Source organism: Cololabis saira, chromosome 4, assembly GCF_033807715.1.
Source record: "Cololabis saira isolate AMF1-May2022 chromosome 4, fColSai1.1, whole genome shotgun sequence".
Lineage (NCBI taxonomy): Eukaryota > Metazoa > Chordata > Actinopteri > Beloniformes > Belonidae > Cololabis > Cololabis saira.
In genome coordinates, this window is record NC_084590.1 from 49,926,770 (window position 1) to 49,946,396 (window position 19,627).

A 19,627-nucleotide genomic window follows, 5' to 3' on the forward strand; every position below is an offset into this window, starting at 1 on the left:
TTGTTGAGTTTGGCGCCTCCTTTGGACAAAAATCGGTAGTGCTTTACCAGAAAGAACACTCCATTTCCCATGAGCACCAGCGCGTACTGCCGGAAAACCCCCGTCCCCGCCGCTGCATTTGTTTTGATGAGAGAAGACGGGACGGACTTTCAAAATGACTTTTCTGTTTTCAGCGGTCGTTTGCAGGATGGATAATGAAGAGGTAATGTATCTATTTTTGGCTAAACAATATAATATGACGATGTTGAAAAACACTAAGTTCAAATTGGTTTTATTAAGTTGTTTCAGCGAGATAATGCGCCCTACAAACTCATACGCTCTGCACCTTTTTCCTGTCACGTTTTTTAGAGGGACTCTGCATAAATTAGTAGTCCAACATACTTACTGACAAAATAAAAAAATACTTTATAACCTGTGAATAACTGAATGCCCATTCCTTATATTTTGCAGATCAGCCCTGCACAATTTTACAGTTCTCAGGAAAAATACTAGAAATGTTCTATACATTTTCTTCGCATTGCATTCTTCCCTCTAGTGCTGTAATTCTATTCAATTGTATTATTATTTTATAAAGCTTCCTCATTGCGAATTACACATTTTTATGATCACTATTATTTCTCTGTCTGTTGTTGATATTGTCAGTAATTTTAGAATTACCAAAACCCAAGACGAATCCCCAGTATGTGAAAACATTCTAATTTTGATTCTTATTGATCATAGAATTCTACATTTACATTTGTATAACAATTCTGTCTCTTGTTTTATCAGGAATCTGCTGTTCGTGAGAACACCTCTACCTCTGCATCATCAGAGTTTGAACCCCCACAAAGACAGAACCGACACGCAGCATATATATCATATATATATGCATATATATATATATCATATATATATATGCATATATATACATATCGCCAGTTTGTGCTCTGGCAGCAGGATGTTTGGAAAATAAGAGACACCTTTCCAGACCCAATGGGACAGTACACTGGTTTCAGGGCTCCCCGTCTTCTCTAGAATGGAACCTTTATGAGGATTACTGCAAATATTTTGATATTGTTTTTTTTTTGTTCCATTTTTTTCCTGTACAGTTGTTTTTGTGTGTTTAAAATAAAGACATTTGTGCAAAACAAGACAGACTTTTATTTACACACCTTTCAGAAAATAGAACATTCTTGAACTTTGTCATTTGCATAGTGACAGCAGTTATCCCATACATACTTATTATAAACAATAAGTAATCTGTATCACAGTAGCAGTAATGAACAACTGTATGACAGGATAAATTACTGTGAATAAAGTAAACAAGTGTAAATAGAGTAGTAGAAAAATAAACTAAAAATAATGAACTGATAATAAAAACTGAACTATGAAACAGTGTAAGAAGTTACTGTAAATAAATACAATGACTATAGTAGCAGTAGCATCTTGTGTCCATCCATGTTTCGTGCTGGGAGAGTCCGCGTGCGATTCACTGCTGGAGTAGGAGAACCTTCCCTGATGATTCACTGCTGGAGTAGGAGAACCTTCCCTGATGATTCACTGCTGGAGTGTAGGAGAACCTTCCCTGATGATTCACTGCTGGAGTAGGAGAACCTTCCCTGATGATTCACTGCTGGAGTAGGAGAACCTTCCCTGCATGAGGATGTGATTCTGGAAGTTTTCCAGATCTGATGTAGTCCTGCAGAGTGTGAGAATAAAGATACAAAAAACATTATGTCTTTCTGATAATTACTGACCTATAAATCATTCAACATATTTTGTTGATCACAAGTTTGAATTTTTTTCTTTGTTGAAGTCACTGTAATTATGCAGAAAGTAAAAGCAAGTAATGTATAGCTATAGAAAAATTAGAGAAATGTATATATTTATACACTCACAAGATAAAACTACACATTATAAACACCATAAGGTTTCTTTTACTACTCTTGTTATTATTTTAATATAATTCCAACAAAGTACATTTATTTTTTATATTGTATTTTTTTCATCTGGAAGTGTATACTTCGCCTATATATTTCATTTTTCTGGCTATATTTTACTATATCTACAAATGTGTTGCTTTTACCATCAGTGTATAAATATCTGTATATACAGACCTGAAGAGTCAAAAGGTTTACATAGATATTGACATTTGATACAGTAGCAACACTTACACCAGCTGTAGTAGTTTCAGGATAATTGTTTTTGTAAAACACACTGACATAGGTGTTGACAAAAGTGCATACCTGGAGGTGATGAACGTCTTTACATCCTTCAACCATCTCGTCCAAGACGACGGCGCTACAAGGGCTTGTAGCGAGAGAACGCCGGGCCAATGTTTATTCTCCACCGGGCATTTAGCTTGATACTCTCCCGCTTTCTTTTTTTCGCCTCCTCCGCTCCGTTAAAACTTTTATTTTCTTCGTTTTTTTCGCTGCTTCGGCCATGATACCAGCTCCTCGTTTAGCTCAACACCAGCTTCTGCTGAGCTCAGCCTCTGCGCTCCACGCCCCGCCCATTTTTGTCTCGACTACGAATCGGGAAGGAGGGGGAAGTGACGTATGTGCCGTAAAGCAGTCAAAGTCGTAAAATTTGTAGTTTTTTAGTGTGGCAGGGTTCCTACCATGCTCCTCAAAGTTACATAGTGCCAGTGAAAGCGATACAGACCCCCTCAGATCATGACAGAGGTGTCATTAAACCTGTTGGAAGTTGATGTACCATCACAATGACTCTGGAAATATGATATTAAGGTGGAAAAGTTACGTAGTGTCGCTTTAAGTAGTTGTTCTCTGCTGAAGGTGACCCGTGAAGGGCAGCAGAAAACAGGAAAAATACACAGAAAGCTGAAATAAATCAGAGAGCGAAACACTGAAGCGACCATAGGAGGCGCCATCTTCAGTTTCAGTTTCAGTTTATTTAAAAAATGGACAGTACACATTAATCAACATCACTGTAAATGCGCCAGTTTTAGCCAACTGGCTAATTCGCAACTGTAGTCCTTTTGACAAGATGTTATAAACCATTACACCTAAAACAGAAGCATTAAAAGTAAAACACAATATTTACAACACAATCCAAAATAATAGTATTAACAATAATACAATACACAATTAACTGATTACATGTGGTCACGTTTGATTTGTTAATAGCCAGGTCTTGAGTTTTTTTTGGAAAGGTGTGGTAGGTAGCAGAGTATCTTAGATCAGTTGGTATGATGTTCCAAAACTGAGTGGCTCTGACTGAAAAACAGGATTGACTGAAGGAGCTGGACCTAAACGGCACAGTACAGTCCCCCCTCTGGGAAGATCTTGTGGACCTATTATGAGATGGTTTTTGTTTGCCGTCAGACTGAAGAAGGAGTCCTACCGGGCTATGTTGGCCGGTGGGACTCCTGACGCAGTAGATAGGTACCGGCAGGCCAAGCGAGCCGCGGCTCGGGCTCGGGCGGTGTGGGTGGGGAGCTGTTGACCTCGACTGGGGACATCGTCGGACGGTGGAAGGAATACTTCGAGGATCTCCTCAACCCGACTGACATGCCTTCCACTGAGGAAGCAGAGGGTGGGGACTCTGGGGCGTGCCCATCCATCACCCAAGCCGAGGTCACTGAGGTAGTTCGTAAGCTCCTCAGTGGCACCGGGGGTGGATGAGATTCGCCCTGAGTACCTCAAGTCTCGGGATGTCGTAGGGCTGTCTTGGTTGACACGGCTCTGCGACATTGCATGGAGGAAGGGGACAGTACCGCTGGAGTGGCAAACCGGGGTGGTGGTCCCTCTGTTTAAAAAGGGGGACCGGAGAGTGTGTTCCAACTACAGGGGGATCACACTTCTCAGCCTCCCCGGGAAAGTCTACTCCAGGGCACTGGAGAGGAGAATACGGCCGATAGTTGAACCTCGGATTCAGGAGGAACAATGCGGTTTTCGTCCCGGTCGCGGAACACTGGACCAGCTCTATACCCTCCGCAGGGTGCTCGAGGGTTCATGGGAATTTGCCCAACCAGTCTACATGTTTTTTGTGGATCTGGAGAAGGCATTTGACCGTGTCCCTCGTGCCATTCTGTGGGGGGTGCTCGGTGAGTATGGAGTCCGGGGCCCTCTATTAAGGGCTGTCCGGTCTCTGTATGATCGGAGCAGGAGTCTGGTTTGCATTGCCGGCAGTAAGTTAGACTTGTTCCCGGTGCATGTCGGACTCCGGCAGGGCTGCCCTTTGTCACCGGTCCTGTTCATAATTTTTATGGACAGGATTTCTAGGCGCAGCCAGGGGCCAGAGGGGATCCGGTTTAGGAACCACAGGATTTCATCTCTGCTTTTTGCAGATGACGTTGTCCTGTTGGCTTCATCAGACCGGGACCTTCAGCATGTGCTGGGGCGGTTTGCGGCCGAGTGCGACGCAGCAGGGATGAGAATCAGCACCTCCAAGACCGAGGCCATGGTTCTCCACCGGGAAAGGGTGGCGTGCCTTCTCCGGGTGGGTGGAGAAGTCCTGCCTCAGGTGGAGGAGTTCAAGTATCTCGGGATCTTGTATCTTGTTCACAAGTGAGGGAACGATGGAGTTTGAGATTGACAGACGGATCGGTGCAGCGTCCGCAGTTATGCGGTCGATGTACCGGATCGTCGTGGTGAAGAGGGAGCTGAGCCGAAAGGCGAAGCTCTCGATTTACCGGTCAATCTACGCACCTACCCTCACCTATGGTCATGAACTTTGGGTAGTGACCGAAAGGACAAGATCGCGGATACAAGCGGCCGAGATGAGTTTCCTCCGCAGGGTGGCTGGACGCTCCCTTAGAGATGAGTGTCCTCCGCAGGGTGGCTGGACGCTCCCTTAGAGATAGGGTGAGGAGTTCGGTCACCCGGGAGGAGCTCGGAGTCAAGCCACTGCTCCTTCACATTGAGAGGAGACTATGACTATGTCTCTCGGCTGGCCTGGGAACGCCTCGTACTCCCCCCGGAGGAACTGGAGGAAGTGTCTGGGGTGAAGGAAGTCTGGGCATTTCTGCTGAGGCTGCTGCCCCCGCGACCCGGGAACGGATAAAGCGGCGGACGATGGATGGATGGATGGATGGATGGTTTTTGTTTGACAAAATTACTGAGAGGTGGAGGGGCCTTACCATTTAAAATTTTTAAAAACAGTAGGCAGGCATCAGTGAATTTTGTCAGGTTTTCCCAGCTGAGGATTCTGTACTTGCTGAGGATGTAACAGTGGTGGTAAGTATACGGTTTTCGGTCCAGCACCTTGAGAGTCTGCTTGCACAGAGAGAGAATGGGTTTCATGGTTGTGTTTTTTGCATGGGTCCAGCTAGTCATACATTACATGAGATGGGAGATGATCATTGCGTTCATATAGAGAATCGCAGCAGTAGATGTTAAACCATTCCTCATGTATCTGAAATTTGACAAGTTGTATCTGGCAGTCTGTATTACTCTTTTTACCTGATTTTTGAAAGATAGTGTAGAGTCAAGGATAATGCCAAGATATTTAAAATGCGAGACTATTTGGATTGGCTCTCCAGCAACAAACACTCCAGGATTACCAGATGTTGAATTTGATTTTGTGAAGTACATACAAACTGTCTTCTGCACATTAAGACACAGTTGAGACTCTGTAAGCCAGTTGCTGACATGCACCATTGCAGCGTTTAGTTTAGCAGCTGCCAGTTCTTTCGTTTTTGCATGAATATAGATAACGGTGTCATCAGCATACATTTGAACTTCACACTCTGTGCAAACAGATGGAAGATCATTTATAAATAAACTGAATAGGAGAGGCCCAAAGATTGATCCCTGGGGCACACCCATTTCATTGCTCAGAAAGGGTGATGTTTCACCTCTAACCCTAACACATTGAATTTTATCAACAAGACAAGACTTAACCCACTTCAGTGCGCCAATGGAGAAATTATAGTTAGCAAGTTTGCAAAGGAGTATCTGATGACTAACAGTGTCAAATGCCTTCTTCAAATCTAAGAATATGGCACCGACAACACCTCCTTTGTCCATCTTTTGTTTAATATTCTCTAGGAAGAAGCAGTTGGCTGTCTCGGTGGAGTGGTTGGTCCGAAAGCCAAACTGCATTGGGTGCAGAGTGTACGGGCTACTATTAATATGGGAGATTAGCTGTTCAACAATGCATTTTTCAGCAACTTTGGAGATAACAGGCAAGATACTGAAGATAATTACTCACTAAACTTGAGTCTCCTGATTTAAAGACCGGTACAACAATGGCTGACTTCCAGCCATTAGGATATTTATCTTCTTTAATAGAGGCATTCACTATCTTAGAAATCACTGGACACTAATCCCTTATATGAGGCCATAAGAAGGTCATATGTGACTCAAACCAGTGCTGTCTCTGTGCTATGATGCATTCTGAACCCTGACTGAAAGACTTCTAACAGATCATTTCTATACAAATAGTCACATAACTGGCTTGAAACTGCCTTTTCCAGAATTTTAGATACAAATTGAAGGTTGGAAATTGGTCTATAATTAGCTAAGGTGTCTGGGTCAAGAGAAGGTTTTTTAAGTAAAGGTTTAATTACTGCAACTTTGAAAACCTATCATACATACATATCCTAAGTTTAGGGATAAGTTGATTTTTGCTCCAGTATTGTCGCACCAATAAGAGAAAGGGTTAGGGTTAGGGTTAGGGTTAGCCCTAACCCTAACCCTAACCCTAGCTCTATTGACGAGTGAGGTCAGCTCAGGGAGGTCTATAGGATCGAAACAGTTAAGTCAGAACCTAGGGAAGTTGCTAAAGCTGAAGAAACGCGCACAACCGGCTGGTTGATTTCTTCTCTAATTCTCGTGATTTTACTGTTATAGAAGCTCATAAAGTCCTCACTACTGAGAGCTGCAGGAATGCACGGCTCAGCAGAGTTGTGACTCTTTGTGGCTTTTTTATATACTATTAGAATATCTTTCCATTCACGATAAGAGTCTACAGACTTAGAAGAGTACCACTTCCTTTCCATTTTACGCACGTTTTGTTTTAACATGCGGATATCTGAATTATACCAGGGAGTTAAGCTCCTATGGTTGGAAACCCTCCTTTTCAATTCAGCAACTTCATCTAAAGCTTAATGCAACAAATCAGCAGTGTTACTAACAAGAAAATCAACATCAGAGGTAGAACCCAGGTCACTGGCCTTGACTACTTCACTATTTTCCACTGTCGTAAAATGAGCAATGGCCTCCCTAAATTTAGCAATAGCTTCATCAGACAAACATCTGCTAAAATAATACTTCCTATTTTGCACTTCAACATCGGCAATATTAAATTCAAACGTTATTAAATAATGGTCGGATAAAAGGGAGTTTACAGGTGACACCAACAGATCATCAGTTTCAACACCGTAGGTGAAAACGAGATCCAGGGTATGATTAAAACAATGCGTCGGTTTGTCCACTTTTTGTGAGATACCCATTGATTCTAGAAGAGAATTGAAAGCTAATTTTACATTATCGTTTTCAACATCCATATGAATATTAAAGTCACCCACTATGATGAATTTATCGGTACTGATCAATAATCCAGATAGGAATCTGAAAATTCAGACTAGACCTACGGCTAGACCTACGGTTGTTTGCATCCTATACTACCAACATGTGGAATTCCTGACCGACAGCCATAAAAGAGAGCAAATCCCTAATCTCCTTCAAGTCTGCCCTAAAAAGCCACCTACAGGAGGCTGCTACTCGTAACTGGGAATAATCAAAGCCTCTATTGCACATCCCGCTGTTCCTTCTGATTATTGTTTCTTGTTTTTGTTTTTGTTTTTTGTTTTGTTTTCTGCTTTTGTTTTGTAGCTTATTCTATTTGTCTCATCACCTTTTTAGTCTCTCTCGGTGCAAAATAACATAACAATAATCCCCCCTTTTCTTTTTTTTACAATCTTCCCTACAAAGTACTGCTTCTTACCTATGTCATTCAATGTTATATGAGTTAAAAAAGGTCTCCAATGTAAACAAGTGTAATGCTTTCTTGGAATAATGCCTTTTAGTTGACTTTGTATCAGCGAATCTGTACTGTCATGAAACTGTACCTGATCCTATGCAACTCTCCTAATAAATTCTGCAATCAATCAAAATCAATTGTAGTAACCCTAGAAATACGGTTGTAGGAACCCTAATCCTAGACCTACGGTTGTAGTAACCCTAAACCCTAGACTTATGGTTGTAGTAACCCTAACCCTGGACCTACGGTTGTAGTAACCCTAACCCTGGACCTACGGTTGTAGTAACTCTAACCCTAGACCTATGGTTGTAGTAACCTTAGACCTACAGTTGTAGTAACCCTAGTGTAGCGACCATTTGCTTATCAAACAGCCACTACCTGGTTCAGTTATGACGCGTGCAAATACGAGCCTTTTCCATTGTTCCAATGTTTCCAATGTACTTTTATTCCTTACAGTGTTCATGCAGGTATTGCCACTTGTAACATGAAATAAACAAACATAAATATCCACCTGCTATTTCTTACTTCCTCTGTACATGCCCGAACGCACGGTCAAAAAACTTTTGCCTCCACACAGCCACCTGTATGTGATTACAGCCTGATTAAATAGGCCGAGCCCAATTGATTGTATGACTACTCCCTCTAGTGGATGGAAGGCTGATTTGGTACATTTGGTAGAATAACACAAATGGCTCTAACAGATCTGAAACCAGGACTAGTAGACCTGAAACCAGTTATTTAGTATTGGCAGCTAATGATGCTGTAAGGACCAATCAGCTCCCAGAATGCTGATAGAACTGCTTTCAGAAACATCGTGGGTAAAAAAAAAAAAAAAAAAAAAAATCATCACTGGGTTTGTATGTGTATATTTATGTATGTGTATGCATATGTATGCGTATATATATATATATATGTATATATATTAAATATAGTAATAATGCACATATATATACCTTTGGTTTCTACCGTCATGGTATCAATGATTAATATGTGTGCAGACAAGGAATAAAAAAAAAAAAAAAAAAAAAAAAAACATCGTGGGCAGAATTACTAAACAGATCCAGGGAGGAAACAGAGACGTAGGAATTCGCTTTTAATTTTTAACATATTCCGTTTTAATTTTTTCCATTTTCGGTTTTTAATTTTTGAGAATTTGATTTTTAATATTTTATGCAAATGTTACCCCAGCCAGTATATCAAGTAATTAAATATAGATAATTTATGCAATTATAACTGAAAACATTAATGTTTTCATACCTTTAAACATATTTAAAGGCAAAAACATGGCACCAGTTATTCTGGTGTCCAACCAAACATTCCTTTTTGGGCATCAACAAAAAAATACCAAAAGTTGTAATGCGATTATGAAAAAAAAATCGATCTTTAGACATACAAATCGTTTTTTATGAATTAATATGAGAATTGATTTAGAATTGGAAAATCGAGTTTTTCAACACAGTCCGAGTGTGTGTGTGTGTGTGTGTGTGTGTGTGTGTGTGTGTGTGGGGGGGGGGGGGGGGGGGGTTATTAGGAGAGGATGAGAGAAATAGAGAATAAAGTAAAACCCAAGACACTAAAATAACATCTCACCACCAGAAATCCAAGATCTTCTGATGTTTCCACACAGAGACCAATGTGAAACTAACTTCACATGTGTAAAAACAATGAATAAACCATAAAAGTTAACATAAAAGGATAAGAACATAATCATATAATTGAAAAATACGTAGTTAAAATAATAAGAAATAACAATAAACTAAACCACACTAATAAAATAAATGAAATTCAGTTATAAGCTAAATAGCTGGGAGGGAATATGTCAAAAATCATAAAGATTGTGCACTTGGTGACAAGCCCTATATAATCTTTCTATGTGACTTAATTATAGAGATATGCAGATTTTTTACATTGTAAATTAAATTTGACCTTCAACATGACCTTGAAATAGGACATTTATCTCAGAATTGAATTCCTAGCACCAAAAAAGTAGAGAAAGTGACAATATATAACAATCAACCAAACTTTATTGAAAATATACAAACTCTCAAAGAGGATAATGGACAAATATCGATTTAAAAGAAAAGAAAAAGAAAGGAAAATTAAAGCTGCAAGCAGCGATGAACAGGCCCTCGCACCCTTGTGCACGTTCAGGCTGCAGTGGAAGCGCTTGTATTATATGACTTGCATGTAGATTCTTCAGGCCTGGACATTTAGCGGATGACACTAGCCACGACTCTTTATATAAAACCATTCAAAAGTTATGGCAGAAAGTAGGAACTATCACGTATGGACCAATCAGATGAAGGGGGGGGGGCGCACTTTTTGGCGTCTAGCATCGCCACGGTAACGCTTTTGACTGAGAAAAGTAATCCGCGTTGTCGCAGGATGGAGACGCACATTTTGATGTATAACACACCTGGGTGCACGTTACGGTTCGGGCCGCATTAACTGCCGAAGGAATGGCATAAATTGCGCCAAAATGACACGATTAATTCCAAATGGTCGACTTCCTGTTCGGTTTTGGCCATGGCGCCAAGAGACTTTTCTTTAAGTTGCGACATGATACAGGTGTGTACCGATTTTCGTGCATGTACGTCAAACCGTATTGTGGGGCTTGAGGCACAAAGTTTTCTAGGGGGCGCTCTTGAGCCATTAGGCCACGCCCATTAATTAACATGAAATATATGAATATATGAGAAGTTTGTAAAACTCTGGAAGTCAGAAACCATGTACATCATCATCATCATCATCATCATCATCATCATCATCATCATCATCATCATCATCATGGTCCAGTCAGAGTCCAGTCAGTCCACAAAACTGGGGATGTTTAGAGATCTGATGAGCCTCGCGTGATATGACAGCTTGTCACCACAATCAACGCCCTGTTCACTCTCATCTTTCCAGCTGTAGAGAAGAAGAAGAAAGTAGAGAGGAGATAAAGGAGTGTTTGCAGACATCCTTCCATCAGCTGTCAGTCAGTGATGCAGCACATCCAGGGGCCTCATTTATAAAAGAGTGCGCAGGATTCATACTAAATGTGCACGTAAAGCTAAAAGCCGAAAATGGCAGGCGCAAAAAAAAAAATCCGGATTTATAAAACCCTGTGCACGCACACTTGCACGCAATGCTCGCTTTATAAATCACAGTCCAGCTGGAAGGTTGCGAAGCTGAATTTGGCTCATATCCCGCCCTCTACACGCCCACTTCATACCATAAATGGGCAATAAAAAGTAGTATTTGCATATGAATGAGCCTGCTGAGCATGCGCAGCGGTTTCCTGTAGCCTGTTAGGGCGTCAGGATGAATGAGACGCATGATGAGACGTGTCGAGCCACCGTGACACTAAATTCCACGGAGACTGAGAACGAGATGTTGTGGATGAGGTGGAGGACAGGAAAACTACATTATTTGGTGGTCACAGTAAAAGTATAAATAGTATATAAATAGTATTAAATAAAGGGAGTGAAAATAAATCACTGTGAGGTGCAAGGGCACAATTTACCCTGGGAACAGGGGGGACATGCCCTCCCCACTTTTCAAACTCATGTTTTTGTCCCCCCCACTTTTTACAGTTTAAGAACTAACGGTAGGCTCAGCCTGTAATTACAAATCATCAAGACACTCTGTGCAAAGACGGGAAGGGAGCCCCGCTCCCCCTCCTCCCCTCCCCTCTCCCCTCAGTGCTGCTAAAGGCTGATTTATGGTTCCGCGTTATATCGATGCAGAGCATACGGCGTAGGTTACGCAGCCACGCGCACCGTACAGTGCACGTCGCCGCGTAACCCTACGCCGTAGGCTCTGCGTCGATTTAACGTGGAACCATAATTTAGGCATAATTAGGCTTAACTAGTGTGTGCGTGTGTGACAGACGTGCATGGGACAATTGTGAAATACGGAATAAACTGCATTTCGTATTGGTTCAATACGGAACGCAACTTTTAATTCCCAATTACGTAACAATTCTGTATTTCAAGGGACGGGTGGCAAGCCCACTCACCGCGGCTGCAGCTCCAGCAGCACCAGAGTCCTGACTGACGCAGTGCTTCAAACACAGAGGGACACGATCAGCGCTATTATATTATAAGTCTAATATGTGATGACATTATTAAGAGTATGACATGAATTTGGCTTCATTTCACCACCTCACCGCCTGCATCGCCAGTTCCCCATATCTTAAGTATGTTCCTACGGGAGAGTCAGGGTTGCCGTAGAGAAACCTTTGCGTAGAAGGTGGCTTGCGCATCTTTCAAGCCCTGTTTTGTGCGCAAGCAAGCTTTATAAATGAGGCCCCAGGACTTCAGAGTCTTCAGAGCTGCAGTGGAGCAGTCTGTACATCCTGGAAGGCTGTCAGCTAGAATAGACCTTTATTTCTGGACACATGAACACAAGCACAACACCGGTCCACAACCAACATCTGGATCCTCTGATCCTGAAGCCTGTCATCATCCTCCCCTCACAGCTTTACTGAGGAAAGAAGCCGCTGAGAAGCTGCAGCGTCACTGGAAACACTGGATCTTTGATTTGATATCAGCTGGATTTAGTAGAAAACTGCTGGAAGCATCAGGACCGACTCCAACCTCCACTGACCTGAGAGTCTGCAGCTGGTAGTCTGGACTCTGCACCAGATCAGACAGCTGCTCCACATCCACAGCCTGCAGGTCGTTCCCTCTCAGGTCCAGATGTTTTAGATGGGAGGGGTTGGACTTCATAGCTGACACCAGAGAAGAACAGCTGATCTTTGACAAACTGCAGCACACCAACCTGAATAAAGAATAAAAGATGTGAGCTGAACCACCAGGATGCAGGTTCCAACAGTCCAACAGAACCAGTGAAAAAGCTTAATCAATATGAATGACATCATGCTGCTGCTCCAATAAAGACGTAGTGACTTCAGCTCTGCAGCTCTGCAGCTCCACCAGTGGATCCATCCATACAAACTCATGTTGTGCAGCCAAATGATTCAAGTTTCCAAACAAACAGACATGTCAGGAGGAATTCTGGGACAAATGTCACCTCATTCATTTGTATGAAGAGAAAATGAAGCATTTGTTTGAATGTTAGAGACACAAAAACAAGAGGAACTAATGTCTAATATTTCATGTAGGAAAACTAGTTTCAAGTTTTAAACAAGCAGATAAACTTGTTATTGTTATATGTTATGTTTGAATATCTCAGTCAGTACAAACGTTAGAATCTTAGTGTTTGCAGAGGAGCAGGTCTGGACTCGTTACCATGGAGATCTCTGGTGTGCAGCTAACCTGGTCTGGACCAGAATAACAAGCAGGACTTCTTCATCCTGCAGCAGCAGGAGCGATGGACAAAAATGATAGATATGAGATATTTATAATAAATCAAAATGGAAATGGAGAAGAGAGGAAGGGAAGGGGAGAGGAGAAGAACGGTGAGAGGCACTGCCCAGCGGATCATGTCGGTCCCCCCTGCAGCATAAGCCTATAGCAGCATATCTACCACAAAGCTATATTTGAGACTAACTATTATAGTCTTGTTCTATAGCTGCGACTATGACTACTGACTCTAACACACTAGAGTTTACACTACCTAGAGATTTACCAACACCAGCTAGAGGTTTACTAAACACTAACTATAGGCTTTACTAAACAGAAAGGTTTTAAGTTTAGTTTTAAAGGTGGAGGTGGTGTCAGCCTCCTTAACCCAGATTGGAAGTTGGTTCCATAGTAATGGTGCCTGCTAGCAGAACGCCCGCCCTCCAAATCTACATTTGGATACTCTAGGAACTACGAGTAAACCTGCACTCTGAGAGCGGAGAGCTCTGCCAGGAACATAAGGCATTATCAGGTCTTGCAAATAATGCGGAGCTAAGCCGTTTTGGGCTTTATATGCAAGTAATAACATTTTTAATTGGATTTTGAATTTTACAGGTAGCCAATGGATAAAAAGATGTTTTCCATGTCCAGAGTTTTATATTTGGTAAACTTGTATTTGTTGAAATGAAATTTAACGTTAGTCAAAGGAAGCCAACGTTGGTTTGACTGATTTCAGCCACAGTAAGAAGTTATTCAGTAAATGAGCTCTACAGCTCATATGTTGGACGACTACACATTCAGTCTGTCCACTGTTGTCTGTCAGACTCTCTGAGTTTATTAACAGTGTCTGGAGGACATTTCTGAACGTATCAGATGTTTAAGCTCCTCGTACGTTTCCTTTAGAAGCTGTTGTTCACTCGGTGAAACATCAGCGACACTCGTCCTCCATTTGTGAACCAGGACATCTGGGACCGACCTCACGGTCTGCTTAAGACAGACGTCAACGTGCACGAACCAGGATTAGTTCAACCTGGCTTCACATAGCTGCACCTCCTCATCCTGGATCGTCTTCCTGCAGCGGAATCATCCAGGATCAACTCAGGAGTAGATATCAAGCCTTTCTCACACATCCTGGACTTCTTCTTTCTACTTTCATGCAACAAACATCCCAACTGTCCCAGAAAAACTACATCAAGGTGATCAACCATGAAACTAATCCAACGGTGGAAAACATTTGAAAAAGCTGCAGAGAAAATGAGCTGGAGATGAAATCTGGAAAACAATATGTAATCCTGGATCAATCTGGGAACTTTATATTCAGTTGGTTTCTTAAAACACCTTAAGATCAAGATATAATTGACATTTTTCTGAATAGAATACAAATTATAAATATCACATTTCTAGTATTACCTACAGTATTTAAATGATGGATCAAATGTATTTTTCTTATTTCCCAGTTAATACTTGTTTGTTGAGATGTTTTATTCCAGGTTCAGAAACATCTCTGGTTCTTCACTTGTTCCTGTCTGACACATTCACATGTTTAGTTTTATGTCATAAATCAGAAGAGGAAGTTTAAGAAGAAACAAACTGTTGGATGACTAAAGCAGAGAAGAAGAACTCAGAGCAGTCAGATGGTCAGTGTGGATCAGTAGAAGATCAGCCTGATGTCTGCAGGTTAGTGTCAACACAACTTTCACATCAGATTCATCTGAACACAAAACTAAAACATGTCTGACCTCAGAGTCTCCAGTCTGCAGTCTGGACTCTCCAGAAAACCACTCAGATGTTTCACTCCTGAATCCTGCAGGTTGTTGTTGTCACTCAGGTCCAGAAGTTTCAGGTGGGAGGGGTTGGACTTCAGAGCTGGGCCCAGAGAAGAACAGCTGATCTCTGACAGACTGCAGTCCTCCAACCTGAAGAGAAAGTAAAACATGTTCCAGTCTCATCAGAGAAGTGTTTCTTCAAATATCAACGTTGTCATCAGGTCCATGTGGGTCACCACCGTATCTGGACTTTATAAAACAGGTTTTACAGTTGTGTTACATCCATGATGTCGGTTCCTGGTTGTTCCTCTGACATGTTCACCTTTACTGAACATCCTGAGCTTTTCTGGTCCAAGTCTGACACTAGATTAAGATGAAAACACCAACATACACACCAATCCTTTTGATTAGTGTTGATGTTCAAATATTGTTCAAAGCAGCAGTTTAGAGATCAGAAGCTGATCTAGCAACAATTATTAACACCAGAATGGATCTGTGGAGAACTGCTGGACTTTATATCATGTGTCCAGTTTTATATCATTTATGCAGGATCCCTGAGGTTTTTATCATAATGATCCTTGTATCTTATAAAGAGTTAAAATGAGGTTTTCTGAGGGAGAAGATATTAAAATACTTTACTTTTAGTGTCATTTATAATTTGACTTAACTTGCAAACACCTAATAATTCTGTTAAAACTGAGTTTATCAGTTAATATCTTACTGTTAGTTAAAGATAAGAATAATTGAATTATGTATATCTATCAGACTAATTCAACAAATTCTGAAGTCTGTGTGAAACTAAACATCAGGTGGTTCTGTATCACTTGCACTTTAAAAGTCTTTGCTTGAACAACTGATGAGCTGCTTGATCAGGGTGTCGCGGTCATCGCTACTGTCCCTTTAGGAGTTACTGCGCCCCCACATAGAAGGTCAGATGACTTTCATGCCGTCCTCGGTCAGTGTAATGAAAAAAGTAGCTGCACCCTCTACTATTTAGCTGACCAGGGTAGACTGCACAAAACGGCAAACACATTTGCTCTATCTAGTATTTGTGCAGGTTTGTGTAAATCAAGAGATTTTGAAAACGATCTGATGTAAATTATGGTATTTTTCATACGTAGAGGGGGAAATATCCGTTTTTGTAAATACCCGGCTATGTGTTAACGTGGCCTATGGCAGGGATTGACAACTGCAGTCCTCGACTGCTGCAGTGCTGAATGTTTTCCTGTTTAATCACACAGGAATACAAGTGGCCGTCGCCAGTGCAGTGTTTGAGTAAGAGCTACGTGGGAGGGAATGCCTTGATTTTATCTGAAAGGGATAAGTTGTGAATAGAGTAAAAAAATAGAATTTAGTAGTTTCTGTAAAATACGAAAAGGAATGCAATTAAACCAAAGTGGAATAATTGCTGTAAAATTTGAGGGTTTATTTAAAAAACAAATAGGCTACATTGATTTCATTTAACAAATTTATGTAAATTAATAAATAAGGCATTTACTTAAATTTTGGCAAAATGTTAAATTATCTCTGGGTCTCATTTATTTTAATTAGGATATTATAGTGTTAGTACTGGTTGATGAAACTTATTAGGTGCACCTTCGTGGTATCCACCTGTAACCAGACCCAACCCAAGCACCACCATCCTCTCTAGGAAGTAACACAGAGTGGCTGTGATGGTGATACATTTGTTTTACCAGGTTCTTCAGGTTTGGTCTTTTGGTTACCTGTTTCCTGTTTTATTTTGAAAGAATATCCTTGTGTGTTTAGTTCTTTCTTTGACTCCCCTTGATCCCGTCCATCCTGATTGTTTGCACCTGTGTCTCCTCAGTCCTTGAGAGTACATGTGGGGTCCGTTTCACAAAGCAGGTTCAACAAACTCTGAGTCTAATCCTGAACTCTTAGTTGATCTACTCTGAGATCGGAAACTCTGAGTTTTCGGTTCCAGAACAGCGGATTTGAGTTAATTTACTCAACTCTAAGTAGTTTCACCTGGAGTTAAGCGCGTGCACCACAATTATAAAAAGCCAGCATCAATTGAGCCCTGATTCGACGAGTCACCATGGCAAAGGGAAAGAGGAGGTCTGCTTTTTTCACCCAAATGGAATTAGAGATTTTAATGCGCGCATACGGCGAATTTGAACGTGTTTTTCGAAAAAAGAGTAACGGAGAGAGAGGCTGCGTGGGAGAATATTGCTGCGTAAGTTTAAATGTAGTCCTTTGCAATCACAATAATATTACAGGGGAAAACTGCTTGAATTGTAGCCTATTCATTTATTTCATTTAGGTGCAATCCCGCGTGGGAGAAGCGCACGTGGCAGTAGTTTAGGATGAAGTATAAAAACATTGTTCAAACAGGTAAGACTTCGACATAATCTCATAGGGGTACCTCATGTTGATCATGTTTTATATTGTAAAGTAAATATTAAGTGCAGAGAGTGACAGTTGTTAGTTGAACGATGCAGTCCTAACATTTTGAAACTATAGTCAATCTACATGTACCTGCACATTTATGCTGTGAATAGACTTCCTATTCACATAATCGGCTTCATTATGTGAGGGAGCTGTGATTGGGATGTGTGTGCCATCTATGCAGCCAACCACACTGGGAAATCCTAAAAGAAATTAAAATGACTAATTCCAGTCTGAGGTTGCAGCACAATGTCATTAACAGAATATAATATAAAATGAATTTCACACATCTGTACATCATTCACCTGCAATCCTGTGGAACTCCTCCTTGATGGCTTGGACAGGTTTATGTCCAGGGAAAACCACAAAGATGGGTAGAAGCCGTTTCAGGGCGAGGCACACTTTTCTGACCGCCCTGCATACAGTTGCCTTGCTCAAGTGCTCTGCATCTCAGACATTGTACAAAAAACTTCCATTGGCAAAGAAACGCAGCGCAACACACAATATCTGCTGGGATGTGAGAGCATGAGTGCGACTGGTTATGTTACAAATGTGAGGAAGGATTAGGTTGTGGATGTAGTTGATGGACTGTGATATGAAACAGTACAAAAAGAAATTTGTCTGGAAATGAGAGAACATCAATACGCGGTCTGATAACCATCTCCCGACGAATATTTAATTCTCTGCGCATTAATGCTGCACCTTCATCAATTGGGTCTTCATCAAAAGGACATGCCATGTTCGTGACAATGGACTTCTAATATATATACTGACTCTGTTTTTAATGACAGACGGCAGAACTTCACCAAAACTCGCCTGCTGACTGAATGAATGAGGAAATCAAATGTGAGTGTGGCTCTGAAAGAGACGGAGACGCAGAGAAACTCGAGGTTCATTGAGATAAACCTGGTCCCGACCAGGTTAGGTTCAGAGCGTCTGTTACTACGGTAACTGACCAGGTTAGATTCAGAGAGTCTGTTACTACGGTAACTGACCGAGAGCTTAGGTTACCTCTCTTTGTGAAACAGGCTAGAGTTACTCCTCTTTCTCTGGTTTGAGTTACCTCCCTTTATGAAACGGAAAACTCAGAGTTTCCCTCATTTCAGGGTTAACAGACTCAGCGTTTTCACTAAACCTGCTTTGTGAAATGGACCCGTGGTCTCTTCCTGGCTGTTGGTCCGTCTGTCTTCAATACTGCTCTCTTTCAGTCCTGGCTGGTTGTCAGTCTGCACGCCTCCCAGTCATCTTCAGGATTCTCTGATTTCTGTTAGAGGCCTTTTTCTGGGTTTTTATGTTTTTTTTAAAATAAAGGACTTTGTTGCCATCTGTCACCTTTGGGTTTCCTGCATTTGGGTTCTGTAATATCAACTCATGACAAAACCTGCAGCTGTTTTAAACCTAGTTCAAGAAACTGCAGATTACAAACACAAGAAAGTACAAAGCGATGTGCTGGACTAATGTTTAATAAACTTTTTAAGGTTTTTCTTTCTTTTATACTAAACTGGTTTCTCTCCTGTTTACATCTAAACTGGTTTTTATCCTGTTTAAATCTGAAATATTCTTATAAAACAATCTTCAGACTTTTATAGACACAGAACCTTTCTAAAAAAACATTTCTTCATATCGGATATTAAATACTTCATGAATATGTTTAGAATTAAAGTAGTTTTGTCACATCTTTGGAGGATGATAAGTGGATAAATGTGGAAACATCTCCAGTGGACTGACCTGAGAGTCTCCAGTCTACAGTTTGGACTCTCCAGTCCACCAGACAGAACCTTCACTCTTGAATCATCCAGGTGGTTCCAACTCAGGTCCAGTTCTGTCAGATGGGAGGGGTTGGACTTCAGAGTGGACGCAACAACTTCACAGTGAATCTCTGAGAGTCCACAACCAACAAATCTGTGATGAGAGAAAATATGATGTCAGTTTTAATAAAGTCCGAGTTAAAGCCAGACTGAACACATCTGTTAACATCTGCAGACTTTGTCTGGATCTGCAGATGAAGCAGGGAACCGGCTTTGTTAACGTTGTTTAGGAATAATATAGAATCCTGTTCAGGAATCCGCTGTGGTGTTGAGAGTTTTATTTAGTGAGCTGGTCCGGTGAGCGGACCAGCACAGATCAGGTCTGAGTTGGTTTGCCGACCCAGAGTGATTGGAGTCATGACTTTTTATACAGTAAGTCCAAAGTACAAAAGGCAGGAATAAACAAGCCAAGTGAGAGACGAAAAGC

The 19,627-nt window shown here is 41.3% G+C and overlaps 1 protein-coding gene and 1 long non-coding RNA gene across 2 annotated transcripts in view; both read right to left on the reverse strand.

Moving 5' to 3' along the window:
- LOC133442600 (NACHT, LRR and PYD domains-containing protein 14-like) overlaps positions 1-19,627 on the reverse strand; it is a gene marked incomplete at its 3' end in the record, with an annotated part of 198,147 nt that overhangs the window by 168,064 nt on the left and 10,456 nt on the right. The window contains exons 6-9 of the mRNA XM_061720608.1: positions 19,121-19,294; positions 14,957-15,133; positions 12,520-12,693; positions 7,575-7,589 (exon numbers count right to left, since the gene is read on the reverse strand). Of these exons, the coding sequence (XP_061576592.1) occupies positions 7,575-7,589; positions 12,520-12,693; positions 14,957-15,133; positions 19,121-19,294 (540 nt within the window). The remainder of the gene's footprint in view (positions 1-7,574; positions 7,590-12,519; positions 12,694-14,956; positions 15,134-19,120; positions 19,295-19,627) is intronic.
- LOC133442165 (uncharacterized) lies at positions 1,087-2,747 on the reverse strand. The gene is made up of 3 exons (XR_009782516.1): positions 2,226-2,747; positions 1,628-1,678; positions 1,087-1,489 (listed from the first exon to the last, which is right to left on the reverse strand). It is a non-coding gene; the product is annotated as an uncharacterized LOC133442165 (long non-coding RNA).